Genomic DNA, 13,069 nt, shown 5'->3' with positions numbered 1-13,069 from the left:
GAGTGTTCAGCCAGCTGGAGCCTGAAGAACTCTAGACCGGCAATTCGCGATATAACTAGGTTGTCGGCCGCGACCCGTAGCAACGTGCTTTCCGGGGTTCACATCCACATCTCCTGCCGCGACTAATGAGGTTGGTTTGCCCCCCCCCCCCCCCCCCCCCCCCCCCCCCCCCCCCCCCCCCCCACCTTCTTCCTTCAAGGCTTAAAGGTGGCCTTTTCGCTTCTCAGCGTCCACTTCCAGAGGGGGGTTGGCCTGTTCCATCGCCAGCTAGTGCCAAGCCCATACAGCGTGCCGGTCTTTCCTCCCACTGCTCCGAACAGCCCGATAATTAGTGGGCGCGTCAAGGAAAGGCAGCGGGTTGGCGGGTAAGTGGTGTAGTGGCTGATCCACGGGCCAGCTTGACGCCTCCGCGGCACCGAAAGTCCACATCATCGAGATTCGCGTGTGCTGTTTGTTGTCTCAGTCTCCGTTGCTGTCCCTCTCTCTTTTTTCCTTACCTTCCTCTCTCCCTCTCAGTAGGTAATCCAATCGTTGCAACAGCCGTTATTCTTGTTGCCTCGTACCTAGTTGGGGGCGGAAATCAGCAACTCGGCCCCCCCCTTCCGCAGACGGGGGTTTTTTTTGTTGCTTTTTGGCCTTTTTGCGACCTGTTCGTCCCGTCATCGTTTGCTCGAAACCGTCGGTACCCACATTGCGACAATGCTGAAGGCGTAATATGAATGTTCGCGACCCATTCAACCTACACCGGAACACAGCCTTCAACGTTTTCAAGGTGACGGCTTCCCGCGCTGCCCAAAACATAAAAGAAAAAGCAGTTGAGGCTGGAGCCACTGCCCTGAACGACATGGCTTTCAATGTGCCCAAGAATGTCCCTTCATTTAGCAACCCGCAACGAGTTCTCGAAGATCGCTACTGGGGCGCCTCTGCCGCGAACAGCCGGTCCGGCCGTGGAGGAAACTCCGGCATCTTTCAAGGCGTGCAGGGACGAGTCGAAGACCTGCTCGGCACCAGGGGCCAGCTCCCTATGTACAAAGACAAGCCCTATGCCCACCACGCGAGCCGGAGGTTTCGTCCTCTGTGGCGGAAGAAGCGTTCCATCCTCGTCACCCTGCTGCTCCTCTTCTCGGGCCTATGGTTCTTCGGCTTCTTCTCCGAAGGCTCAAAGGCTCGAGAGTCGGCTTCGACATGGAGGGGCTGGCTCGGCGCTTCCGAGCCTACGGGCAAGAAGGTGGACTGGCTCAAGAGGCGAGAGAGAGTCGTGGAGGCCTTCGAGCTCAGCTGGGACGCCTATGAACGTTACGCATGGGGTAATGTTGAACCTCGCCGCGTCGCCGCTTTATCACCAAGTTGCCAAGCTAACAAGCACGTCTGCGAACAGGCTATGACGAGTACCACCCCATTGCGAAGACCGGTCGACAGATGGCACCTAAGGGTCTTGGCTGGATCATCATTGATTCCCTCGATACCATGATGCTGATGAATCTGACAACACGCCTGGACCACGCGAGAGAATGGCTTGCCAAAGACTTGACGTGGGACCAGGACCAGGATGTCAACACTTTCGAGACCACCATCAGAATGCTCGGCGGTCTCCTCTCCGCCCACTACCTGTCGACCGAGTTCCCCGAGCTGGCCGCGATAAAGGACGACGACCCCGGCGCGGCCGGCGAGGACCTGTACTTGGAGAAGGCAAAGGACCTAGCCGATCGCCTGCTCAGCGCTTTCGATTCGCCTTCTGGAGTTCCCTACGCGAGCGTCAACCTGGCTCAGTACAAGGGGATAGTCTCCCATGCCGACGGGGGCGCTTCTTCGACCGCCGAGACGACCACTCTGCAGCTCGAGTTCAAGTATCTGGCCAAGCTCACCGGCGAAAAGGAGTTTTGGGACAAGGTCGAGAGGGTCATGGAGGTTGTCGACAACAACGGTGCCCAGGACGGCCTCGTGCCCATCTACATCTACGCCACGACGGGAGAGTTCAGGGGCGACAACATTCGCCTCGGCTCCCGCGGTGACTCGTACTATGAGTACCTGATCAAGCAGTACCTACAGACGAACAAGCAAGAGCCCATCTACGAAGAGATGTGGGAAGATGCCCTCGACGGCGTGCGCAAACACCTGATCACTTACAGCAAGCCCTCCGGGTTCACTGTTCTCGGGGAGCGGCCCTCCGGGTTGAACGGCGAGCTGTCCCCCAAGATGGACCATCTCGTATGCTTCATGCCCGGGACAATTGCGCTGGGAGCTACAGGTGGCATCCCGGAGGCAGAGGCCAGACGGCTTCCGACATGGAACAAGAAAAAGGATGAGGACATGAGGCTGGCGCGCGAGCTCATGCAGACATGCTGGGGCATGTATAAGTGGATGGCGACCGGACTTGCTGGGGAGATCACATACTTCAACATCGACAAGCCCCCGGCGCCTGCCTCAGCCTCGCACCACCCGCCCAAGGACTTTGACCCCGACCCTCAGGCCAAGTGGCGGCAGGATTTCGAGGTCCACTCTAACGACGTCCATAACTTGCAGCGGCCCGAGTCCATCGAGAGCCTGTTCTACATGTGGAGAATCACCGGCGATCCGATGTACAGAGAGTGGGGATGGGAGATGTTCAAATCGTTTGTCAACTACACCGCAGTCGAGGACGGTGGTGGTTTCACAAGCTTGAGCAACGCTAACACAATCCCTCCCGTCGTGCGTGACAACCTCGAGAGCTTCTGGATGGTAAGTTGAGATCGACGTCGCCGCTAAGTATTCGCGACTAATGCGTGATTTCTAGGCCGAGACTCTCAAGTACTTCTACCTTCTGTTCTCGCCCAACGACTTGCTGCCCATGGACAAGGTCGTCTTCAACACCGAGGCCCACCCGCTTCCCCGTTTCGACATGGGCAAGTTGTTCAACACTGGCTGGAAGCGGAAACCGCGAGACGCCAACGGAAAGATTGTTGTCGAGCAAGCATGATGATATCATTGACGGCGGCACTCCCTGTGATGAAGGTCGGGGAGGGTGGTTTGTTTTATATAGTAGCATGCCTGTGTCTTTGAAGCCATCCTATTCCAAATGGCGCGGTCTGGCGTTTTTTGTGGAGAAGAAATTACATCTACAAAAGCAAATGCAGTAATCGAGTATCGATTCACTGGCCTTCTTCTGGCAGTTTGGCATCCCGTATCCGTGCGGTCCGCTGGCACGCTCTGGAGGAGAATAGTCCCCAAACCTGATTGTTTCTGTGAGACGTACCAAAAGTCAATTAGTGGCATAATATTGCCCGAACCCGGATTAGTACACACCTTCACGCTCACGTATGGTCAACAACTGCTTGGTCATTCTCCCGAGTATGGGCACTATTTCCAGAAATAATGCAGCAGCAACCTGAAAACCAAAGGGCTTGGGCTGATCTGCGAGGAGTCGACGTGGACGCGGTTCCTTTCTCAGGTCGGCATTCCTCGAAATCTAAAACTATTGGGTCTTAATTCCCGGGTAAAGAAGTGTAACTGTTTCTCGTCCTGAAATCCGGAATCGACCATTGAAACCAGCAAACAAGTCTTCTATCCCGGACCATGTCGTCAAGGTCGCAGGCGGCCGCAACTGCAGTAGCTTCCGCAATCGCGTCTGCGTGTCGGCTGTTGTGTAGTGACCCGCGCACACGCTCTCCGTCTCGGTTCTCCCTGTGATGTGAATTGTAGATGCACAGTCGAGGAGAGAAGGACAATCAATAATTTAGGTCGGGCACCAAAAGTGCGTTTGAAGGCCCAGGAAGTGCCTTCCTGCCACAGACAGTAGTAAATAGGTTTGTCGAGTGGAGGCACTTTGGGCTGGGCTGACCGGCTACACACGGACTTCGGGTGATCGATCGGCACACAAACTCTGTGTCAGGCCTCGATACCGAGTCTCTCTATAGTAAGGATTGCACAACTTTACAGGAACGATTACGACCACTGCTCAATACACAACAAACAGTTGGGTAAGAGAAAAAGCGAGGAGACGAGTGAGATGGCGTGTTGCAGTCTCGGCGCCCAGACCAGCAAACGGGAACTGAGTATCATTGCATTTGGGACGAGCACGGATAGTAGAGCACCAAAGTCAATTCGACGTGTTTCCCATGCCGCTGGGTTGCTCAGGCCTCCGGGTCCTCATTGTGCTGAGATGTTGCCGCGATAATGAGAGACAGAGAGACAGAGAGACAGAGAGAGAAAGAGAGACATAATGGAGCGTTTTCGCACAAGATGGATTTAATGCCCCTCCCAAGCAAGGTACCTACCTCCTAGGGTGGAGTTTGACCCCCATTCTCCCGCGAACTGAAGGATCACCCAGGCCATGCTATGCCTGCCGTCTCCATTCAAGCACCCCGGATAAGCACATGCCCGCATCGAATTGGATTCACCTCTTTTTGGGGGGAGCACAATCGGAGAGTGGACTGTGTGACAGTTACAGTGAATGTGACTGAACCATGGCCGGCCTCCACCGCCGCTCATTCGTCCATGGCCATGCCCAGCCCGGCCTAGGACTCGTTCGTCTGGTCGCCAGCCTGACGCTTCAAGGGATTGGAAGTGGTGTTGCCAGTCGGGGCATCCTTGTCGCAAAGATAGAGCACACCACGCCCAATCCCATCCCGTCACCTTTCGAACACGCCAATGCGGGCAGACTGACCAAGCTGCTGGTCTGGGCCTGGTCTGGTCTGGTCAGGTCGGGGGTCCAGCATGATAAGCCTCTCCCTCCACGGCGAGTCACCAACCCTTTTCGCTGAGAAGGAGAACCATTCGCCGCAACGTCTTTCTTCCCAGTCGGACGGCCCGAATCCACGCGTTACCGTAAAACACCTCTCATAGACCACCGGTCGAGAGACGACACGATCCTTCGCCAAAGTCGACGACCCCGACACCGATCCTCGAGCCCATTGTAGACTGATTCATCGCCCCCGAACGACACACACCCTTGACCGATAGGCATGCGGTCCTTCGCGGAGCTGACCGACACCTAAAAAGTGACATCTCGACCTAACGGGAGAGCGAAACGACTTCCACTCTTCCCGTCTCTCGAACCGATCGACGTGAACCCCTACCCAATCGACGGCAAATCCAAAACCTGCGCCTGCGTCTTCCCAATAGAAGAGAAGAAGAAAGAAAACAAGTTTAAAGATCCACCCCCGCGCGCGCGATCAGCGGTGAAGAAACCACACGCTCCTCCTTCTCCCTCTCTCGCCTCCCGGGACCGCGACACGGGATGGCGCCGTACAACGAAGACGTGGAACTCAGCGCCATCAAGATCAAGGAAGACTCCCTCACGCTCGGGAGCAGCTACAGCATGCGCCGCGAACCCGTCTACGACCCGAGCCCTGCGCCGGGCGTCTTCGCCCGCGTCTTCGAGAGCTTCAAGCGCGACCCGGGCCAGCTGACGGACGACATGCACCAACGCCAACACCGGGGCGGGTCAAGGAGCAACTCGTCCATGGACCTGGACCCGGGCCACGAGCGCGTCTTCAACGGCGTGCACTACTACGACATCCGCCTTGCGAACCTGCAGACGTCCAATACGCTGCTGAGCAGGAAGCTCAAGGGCAGACATCTACAGATGATCGCCATCGGCGGCTCCATCGGCACGGGGCTGTTCGTCGCCTCCGGGCAAGCGCTCGAGGTCGGCGGGCCGGCGTCGCTGCTGATCGCCTTCACTCTCGTGGGCGCCATGCTGTATTGCACCTGTCAAGCCCTCGGGGAGCTGGCTGTTGCGTTCCCTGTGGCTGGTTCCTTCTCCGCCTACTCCACGCGGTTTCTGGATCCCTCGTGGGGGTTCGCCATGGGATGGAAGTGAGTGTTACCCGCCCGCTGTCTCTGTCGTCGTCGCGTTGCCATTTTGGGGAGGGAGAGACGGGGGGGCTAATGACATGTGACGCAGCTACGCTTTGCAGTGGTTGATTGTTCTTCCACTCGAAATCATCGCCGCCTCCATAACAATAACGTATTGGGACAAGCATATCACCAAGGCCTACTTCGTCACGATCTTCCTCGTCGGCATCATCGCCATCAACCTCTTTGGCGTCAAGGGATATGGCGAAGCCGAGTTTCTGTTCTCCATCATCAAAATCATCGCCGTAATTGGCTTCATGTGAGTGTTGTCCTTGTCTCCAGCCATCCTCTCTCGACTCCTCACCTTCACGTGTTGCCTAACACCCCGAAGCCTGCTGGGAATAGTGCTCAACTGCGGAGGAACCCCGGACTCGGGCTACATCGGCGGCCAGTACTGGCAAAACCCCGGTGCCTTTCACAACGGCTTCAAGGGCCTCTGCAGCGTCTTCGTCACCGCTGCCTTCGCCTTCGCCGGCACCGAGCTGGTCGGCCTTGCGGCCGCCGAGACGGCCAACCCGCGCAAGTCGCTGCCGACCGCCATTAAGCAGGTCTTCTGGCGCATCACCCTCTTCTACGTCGTCGCCCTCACCCTCATCGGCCTGCTGGTCCCCTATAACGAGCCCCGCCTGCTGGGCGCCTCCTCCTCCGCCGACGCCGCCGCCTCCCCCTTTGTCATCGCCATCGAAAACGCCCGCATCGACGTCCTACCCTCCGTCATGAACGCCGTCATCCTCATCGCCGTCCTCTCCGTCGGCAACTCGGCCGTCTTCGGCTCCTCCCGTACCCTCGCCGCCCTCGCCGACCAGCACCAGGCCCCGCGCTTCCTCTCCTACGTCGATCGCAAGGGCCGGCCCTTGACCGCCATCGGCGTCGCCTCCGTCGTCGGCCTCATCTCTTACCTCGCCGACCTCAAGAAGCAGGACCAGGTCCTCGACTGGCTCCTCGCCATCTCAGGCCTCTCGTCCATCTTCACCTGGTCCTCCATCTGCCTTTGCCACATCCGCTTCCGACGCGCATGGGCCCGCAAGGGCCACGGCCTGCACGAGCTCGCCTTCCGCTCCCAGGTCGGCGTTCTCGGCTCGTGGTGCGGCCTCATTATGAACGTCCTCGTGCTCGTCGCCCAGTTCTGGGTCGGCGCCTTCCCCGTCGGCTACGAGAAGTGGACGCCCGAGGCCGTTGCGCGCAACTTCTTCCTGCGTTACGCCGCGTTCCCCATCGTCGTCATCATGTACATCGTCCACAAGCTCTACTTCCGCACTGTCTTCATCCGTATCGCAGACATGGACGTCGACATAGGTCGTCGGGACTTCAACCTCGGCATCCTCGTCGCGCAGGAGCAGGAAGAGCGGCGGTCGTGGCCGAGGTGGAAGCGCGTGTACAAGTTTCTGTGTTAAAGGAAGAGACATGAACAGGAGACTTGCTACTTATGTGTTTATTTATTTATTTTAATTTCATTTTTTTTGCCAAAACCGTTGACAAAGGGGAGGCTGTACAAGCATGATTCCTTCTCCCGTGGGGTGGAAGGATACGAGATAAAGCGATGGATGTTTAGCGTGGCGCCTGGACACCAAATGGAACTACTTTTTGAAAAGGGGTTATATCTGTTGGAATTTTGGGCGGGTTGTTTCTATTTATCGCATGTAGGGTATGTCACCAACCAAGCAGAGAATAATCATTCCTCGAGAAAGAGGAGGGACTGTCATAACGAACATAGAACCATGGCCTGTCACAGAATGTCCATGGACTAGACGTGGGTGGCCAGTAGCATCAGAGGGTGATGTTTTACGCATGTTTTCAACGCACCAACAACAATGGCCGAGCCGACTAAATAACAATGTGGTCTGTTGGATATCATGGGCTTGTTACACAATACAAGAATGGTGAAACCTATCTGCTTTCCTCCTTATTCCCCCTCCGCCGCCCATAATCCAACGGCTCTCTATCCGTATCCTCTGTGGGGATGAGATAGCATTCTCACATCCAGCATTCCCAGCCAGAAATCGACTTCCCGAAGTCGGCATGGGTGCCACACAGAGTGAGTGAACTTGCGGATGGGAAGAACGGGGAAAACCTGGTGGCAATAAAACACTCCCTGTGATTCGTACATCCAGTCGTAGCAAAACAATCAAGAAAAAGCCTGGCGCTGTCAAGGTATCAAGTACCACGAACGCGCGCCGGCGGCAATCGATTTTAAAAATCCCAGAAGCTCTTCTGGGCCGCCGTCATGCCCGAGCCCTTGGGCGGGATAGCTCTGGCAGGCTCCTCGGGCTCGTCGACATCGCCGTAGAGCCAGTTGCGATTGGCACCCTTCTTGCCGCCCATACCATCACCAGCAATGTGGATACCTTTGGATTCGGCATCCTTGTCGTCTCTCGTCTTCTTGGAGCCCATGCCGTCTCCAGCAATGTGAATACCACTGCCGGGGCCCTTCTGCGCCTCAGGTCTGTTCTCCTTCTGCGATGCGAGTGACTGGTCGAAGGAGTCCCAGTTGGAGTTCATCTGGGTGACGGCTTTCTTGCGAGAGTCGCTGACCGCAGGCCGTCCCTTCTGGCCAGTCTGGTTCGGCGAGTCGTCCGTCATGGCAAAATGGGGATTGAAGTCCTTCTGACGGTGGTTCAGGTTTGTGATGTTGCCCAAGGCGCGGTCCGAGTCGGCAGGAAGGGGCTTGCCGTCTTCACTGTACAGGTTGTTATCATACAGATGAAGGCCAGTATTGTGGCCGGCTCCCCTGGGCCGCCCTGCCGGTCGGGGTGTGGCATCCGGGCCGTCGTCTTCGAAGTCGAAGTGTGCTTCGGCGTCACGACGACCCTTAACTTGAGCTACATGCGTAACAGGGGTCGCCTTGATGGCCGAGTTGTTGATGTCGGTGTCCCAGTGTCGAACATCCTGGGCGCGCTGCGTCTTGCCGGGCTTAATCTTCTGCGGCGTCACAAAATCGTCAAACGACCAGTTGCTATCGTGCTTGCTGGGCTTGGGACGGCCCTCGGCAGGTTTGGGAGTGTCTTGCGGGTCCGAGCCGTCGGCGAAGTCGAAGTGCTGGTACTTTTTGGGATTCGGTCGATAGAACTTCTCGGGCGACCTGTATTGCTCAGGGCTGTCGGGCACGTCGGCATGCTCGTCGGCGTCGAACAGGCGACTGGGCTGAAAGTTTTTCCCGGCACCGCTCTTGGGAGCGACGGTCTTGCTGGGCGAGTCATCACGCTCACGGCCCGCGCTAGGAGAGCCGGGCTCTTCCGGCTCGGCATTGCCCAAGATGTCTGTGAAAGACCGTTGATGCGGCCGAGTACCTGCATAAGGTGACACGACCGCCCGGGGGCTTTCTTCGGCCTGTTGCTCTCTGGGCGCGAACAAGGAGAGAGAGGCATGAGGGTCGCGGAGAGCGTTGGTTGAGCTGCCTCGGGACCGGTTAATCAGGTCGTTGGTGTCAGGGGCCGTCTCAACCTTGCCACTGGCTTTCAGGCCCTTGGTGATGAGCTTGATTTGCTCGATGCTGTCCCGAATGGGCCAGTTGCGGCCCGACTTCCCAATGATGTCGCACTGCTTCAGGAGGGCGCCCTGGTCCCAGGTCTGCCTGATCTGTGAAATCCTGCCGTCGCTATCGAAGTTCACAACGTGCATCTGTCGAGGCCAGAGGCGTTAGCTCGGTCACGTTACATGCGTTCCGGACGAGGGGTGGCGGTACGAACGATAGGAAGGTGGACGGTTCGGTCAGCCAAGAAGTTATCATCAAGGCCAGGCAGGTAGGCGCCTCCACTTGTGACGAACTCCAGAGAGGTATCTACATCGGCAGCAATTGCATCACGGCCCTCGACAACGTCCAAGATGTCCTCCTTCTTCTTCTTGACCTGGTTGCGTAAGGTGTTGAGGTGCTTGATGATCTCAGTCGGGCCACTGTAAGTGGTGGTCGTGGTGATGTAGTAGAGGGTCGCATTCGGCGCGAGCAGCGACGAGTTAGGAGCAGCGAGGAACTGCTTGTACGTGGCGGCCATCGTAGCCAAAGGGGGGTCCCGGGATGCGACAAGATGCGATGCGTAAAGGGCCGTTTGTTTATTTGGATGTTGGTGGAGTCGTGGCAGCTGCTGAAAGTGCACGGCTCGAAGGAAGCTGTTACAGAAGAAAGCTCAGCAGGCCGAAGGGCGGCAGAGAGACATGGACAAACAGGCGAGAGTTGTTAGATGCAGAAAAGAAGAGGAAGAAGAAGAAAAACAACAGATGGATGGAGAACGTGTGGGTGGCTCAGCCCAAAACAAAGCAAACCAGACGAGTCGTTCTGGAAGGGGGAGAGTGAAAATGAAGGGATGGGGCCTGCGACAGGGAGCAGTATGGAAGGGGAAAGCGCGACACGTTGGATTTTGGAGTAGGGGCGGCTTCTGACCCTCAAGGCCGGGCTGGAAGGTAGCGAGTACTTGCATCGCAAAGGTGCCCCATAGCGACAAAGCATCACAATGAGAAGTTGAAAAGTATAGGCTACACTGTGCTCTGGGGGCCGAGCCTACCCCCGGTCTCGACCGTGGCTTGCCATTGGCCGCTCCCTTCTCCAGGTACCAGATCCTAGACAAAGGGTCAGGTACCAACCAGTAGGTATTCCCCGGCGGAACAGTCTAACAGAGGACGAACTGTTGATTCAACCCAATGCGACATTTGCTGTTGTTCCTTAGCAGCGGCCCACCCCCTTTCTGCGACTCTGCAATGGAGTATCTTTGCTTCTAGTGTGTTGTGTCCCGCTGTCTTCTATGCATCGACCCAGTGGCATCAAGGTTGTCCAGGCCTGTCGGTGCGAACAACGTCACGGAGAGTTCCGCCAACCCGCCCAGCATACGTAGCTCGACTTGCATACAGTAGTATAGAATCCATTTTAATGTTCGTCGATCAGTAGTAGTAAGAGGTGCTCCGTCGATTGCGATACATTGAATCAGCAGATTGAACCTTCAGATATTGTTTGACAATGTCACTCGCACATCGGCAGCTGGGGTAGCGCACCCCGCCAAGCAACGCTCTCCTCTCACCAGACAAAAGACCTCGTGTCAACAATGAAAACATGAAAAAGTGTGGCGTTGGTATGTCTTGGTAGGAAATGCCCCCACCCCCCAATCATTCAGTACGGTCAACTTGCCATCTCGGTGTAAATGTGCTCCAGTATCGGCGCATATGCAACAGAACCACGAACTAGAAGTGTAGTTCATGCAAAACATTGAGCGCCTTCTCCTCTGCCCCTCTCTGGTAGGTCGTCGGCTGCTTGTGGTTGGTGTTGATTTATCCCTGCCCCCTGTTTCATCAATGCAGCGGTACCACTTATGGTTAGCGTTACCGCCTGCGTCTCCTGCTTGGTGATACTCTCGGACCCATATTATGATGACCGACCACTCAGACAAGACGGTCTGAATTGTCGATGATCTGACAGTCACTCAATCAGGTGTCCGTCAGACAAATAACCCTAGAGATGGTTTCTCAGTTCAAGGGTGCCGAAATGTTTCGTACATTCAAGGGGAAATGGGATTGGGCCTCAATGTGCCTATGTTAAGCAGATGTCAAGCCAAACATATTTGAAGCTAACATGGTTTTAGTTTATCATACATCATCGACCTGGTCGTACCGGCTAATTACTACTGTTACATACATTCAACCGCTATAAATTACAGACAATGAGCTTAGCCGTTGACAATAACACCTCCGTTGCAGTGGATAGTCTGTCCTGTAATGCTTGCGCTGTCGGTAGAAGCGAGAAACACGACACAGGTCGCAATCTCGGAGGGCTGCGATGGACGACCGATCGGGCTCGTGAACTGCTTCTGGGCCTCCTCGTTCATTGTCGCGGGAATCAACGGTGTCCAGACTGGACCTGGAGCAACTGCATTCACACGAATGCCCTTGTCGCACCATTGGTTACTCAACCCTCGGGTGAATGAGATGATGGCGCCCTTGGTGGACGTGTAGTCCAGAAGATCCGGACGGCCGATGTATGCGTTGATGCTCGCGTTGTTGATGATCGTTGCGCCCTTCTTCATGTGAGGCAGAGCGTACTTGGACAAATAGAAGATGGGGTGGATGTTGGTGTTGAAGGTGTGGATCCACTGGTCCCTGACATGGTGTTAGTGACGAAAAGACGTTAGAACTGGTTCACATACTCCGACAAGTCTTTGATATCCTCTACCATCATCTGGTAGGCTGCGTTATTGAACAGAATGTCGATACCACCAAGTTTCTCTAGAGCAACGTCGACAATCTTTTGGCAATTGGCGCGATCAGTGATGTCGGTCGCGACAAGATAGCACTTGCGACCATACTCTTCGACACGCTTCTTGGTCTCCTGGGCGTCCTCCTCTTCGTCGGGGAGGTATGCGATCAAAGAGTCAGAACCCTCCATAGCGAACAGAATTGCCGTAGCGCGACCGATTCCGGAATCACCACCGGTGATGACAGCTTTCAGTCCTTCAAGCTTTCCTGCGGCCTGGTACAGCTTGGAGCCGCCATCAGCAGTCGGGACACGGTCGAACAGAGGGGTGACCGGTAGCTTTCCCTCCTTGCCAGGGAAGTCTTGGTCCGTTACGGGCACCTTGTAGCCTGCGACGTCGAAGTTAGAACGATATCGTATTAGTTTAGTCAATGAAAAGGCGAGGGAAATAATCTTACCCTGCTCGAATTGTCCTTTGTCAGTCATTTTTCTTATTTTGGGTGATTGATCGCGATGAGTGGCTAATAGCCCAAATGTCGGGGTTTACTTTGTGAGAGAGGGTTTAAATGAAGGGTGAAGGTCGGAAAGGAAGCTTCTACCAGTGTATGTCGTCAGGCAGAGTGAGAGAAGGGAGGACGCAGGTAGGTAGGCAGGTTACCTATCCACCTACCTCATCAACGACGTCATTGTGACCGCAACTGTAAAAAAAAACATTGCACGGTCTGGGCTCAGTCACTGCTTCCTCTCTCCGTCATGGACGCGCAAACAATCGGTCAATTTCCAGAAATAGGAGCCATACAGAAGCCATGCAGCTATCAGTTTTCTGGTCGCACTCCCTACTTCGGTCCATTTGCACCTGACTGACCGGACCTAACCGCCCGGCCGCACGAGGGTGGTCAGTTTTGGTGCAATTCGTGCTGCATCGGTCATCATTGCCCGCCGCCTCCACTCTGTAGACGTCTGCGGATTCCAAGCTTGAGGAAGATTACTCGGTTGGAAAGCAAGCCGAGTCGCTTCGACAGCAGTCCAGGCAGTGGCATTCGCATGCGATTTCGGCAAAAT

The 13,069-nt window shown here is 55.8% G+C and overlaps 4 protein-coding genes across 4 annotated transcripts; 2 read left to right on the top strand and 2 right to left on the bottom strand.

Annotated features, from left to right (window-relative positions):
• Nucleotides 1–323: 323 nt before the first annotated feature.
• CDEST_03291 (Putative glycoside hydrolase family 47, six-hairpin glycosidase-like superfamily) lies at nt 324–3,205 on the top strand. Its single transcript, XM_062919450.1, has 3 exons — nt 324–1,307; nt 1,379–2,718; nt 2,774–3,205. Exons 1-3 carry the CDS (start codon nt 716–718, stop codon nt 2,954–2,956), a joined length of 2,115 nt encoding a protein of 704 aa, XP_062775501.1. The 5' UTR covers nt 324–715; the 3' UTR covers nt 2,957–3,205.
• Nucleotides 3,206–4,338: 1,133 nt separating this feature from the next.
• Nucleotides 4,339–7,788, top strand: CDEST_03290 (uncharacterized protein). The gene is made up of 3 exons (XM_062919449.1): nt 4,339–5,796; nt 5,885–6,094; nt 6,167–7,788. Exons 1-3 carry the CDS (start codon nt 5,216–5,218, stop codon nt 7,227–7,229), a joined length of 1,854 nt encoding a protein of 617 aa, XP_062775500.1. The 5' UTR covers nt 4,339–5,215; the 3' UTR covers nt 7,230–7,788.
• Nucleotide 7,789: 1 nt separating this feature from the next.
• CDEST_03289 (Putative NTF2-like domain superfamily protein) lies at nt 7,790–10,135 on the bottom strand. Its single transcript, XM_062919448.1, has 2 exons — nt 9,522–10,135; nt 7,790–9,453 (listed from the first exon to the last, which is right to left on the bottom strand). The coding sequence occupies exons 1-2, from the start codon at nt 9,822–9,824 to the stop codon at nt 8,026–8,028; spliced, it is 1,731 nt and encodes a 576-aa protein (XP_062775499.1). The 5' UTR covers nt 9,825–10,135; the 3' UTR covers nt 7,790–8,025.
• Nucleotides 10,136–11,351: 1,216 nt separating this feature from the next.
• Nucleotides 11,352–12,615, bottom strand: CDEST_03288 (Putative short-chain dehydrogenase/reductase SDR, NAD(P)-binding domain superfamily). The gene is made up of 3 exons (XM_062919447.1): nt 12,466–12,615; nt 11,961–12,396; nt 11,352–11,913 (listed from the first exon to the last, which is right to left on the bottom strand). The coding sequence occupies exons 1-3, from the start codon at nt 12,491–12,493 to the stop codon at nt 11,484–11,486; spliced, it is 894 nt and encodes a 297-aa protein (XP_062775498.1). The 5' UTR covers nt 12,494–12,615; the 3' UTR covers nt 11,352–11,483.
• Between the last annotated feature and the right edge of the window lie 454 nt (nt 12,616–13,069).

The sequence above is a fragment of the Colletotrichum destructivum genome, chromosome 2, assembly GCF_034447905.1.
Source record: "Colletotrichum destructivum chromosome 2, complete sequence".
NCBI lineage: Eukaryota > Fungi > Ascomycota > Sordariomycetes > Glomerellales > Glomerellaceae > Colletotrichum > Colletotrichum destructivum.
Note: the sequence above shows the minus strand (reverse complement) of the source record. Positions and strands in the feature narration are given on the sequence as shown.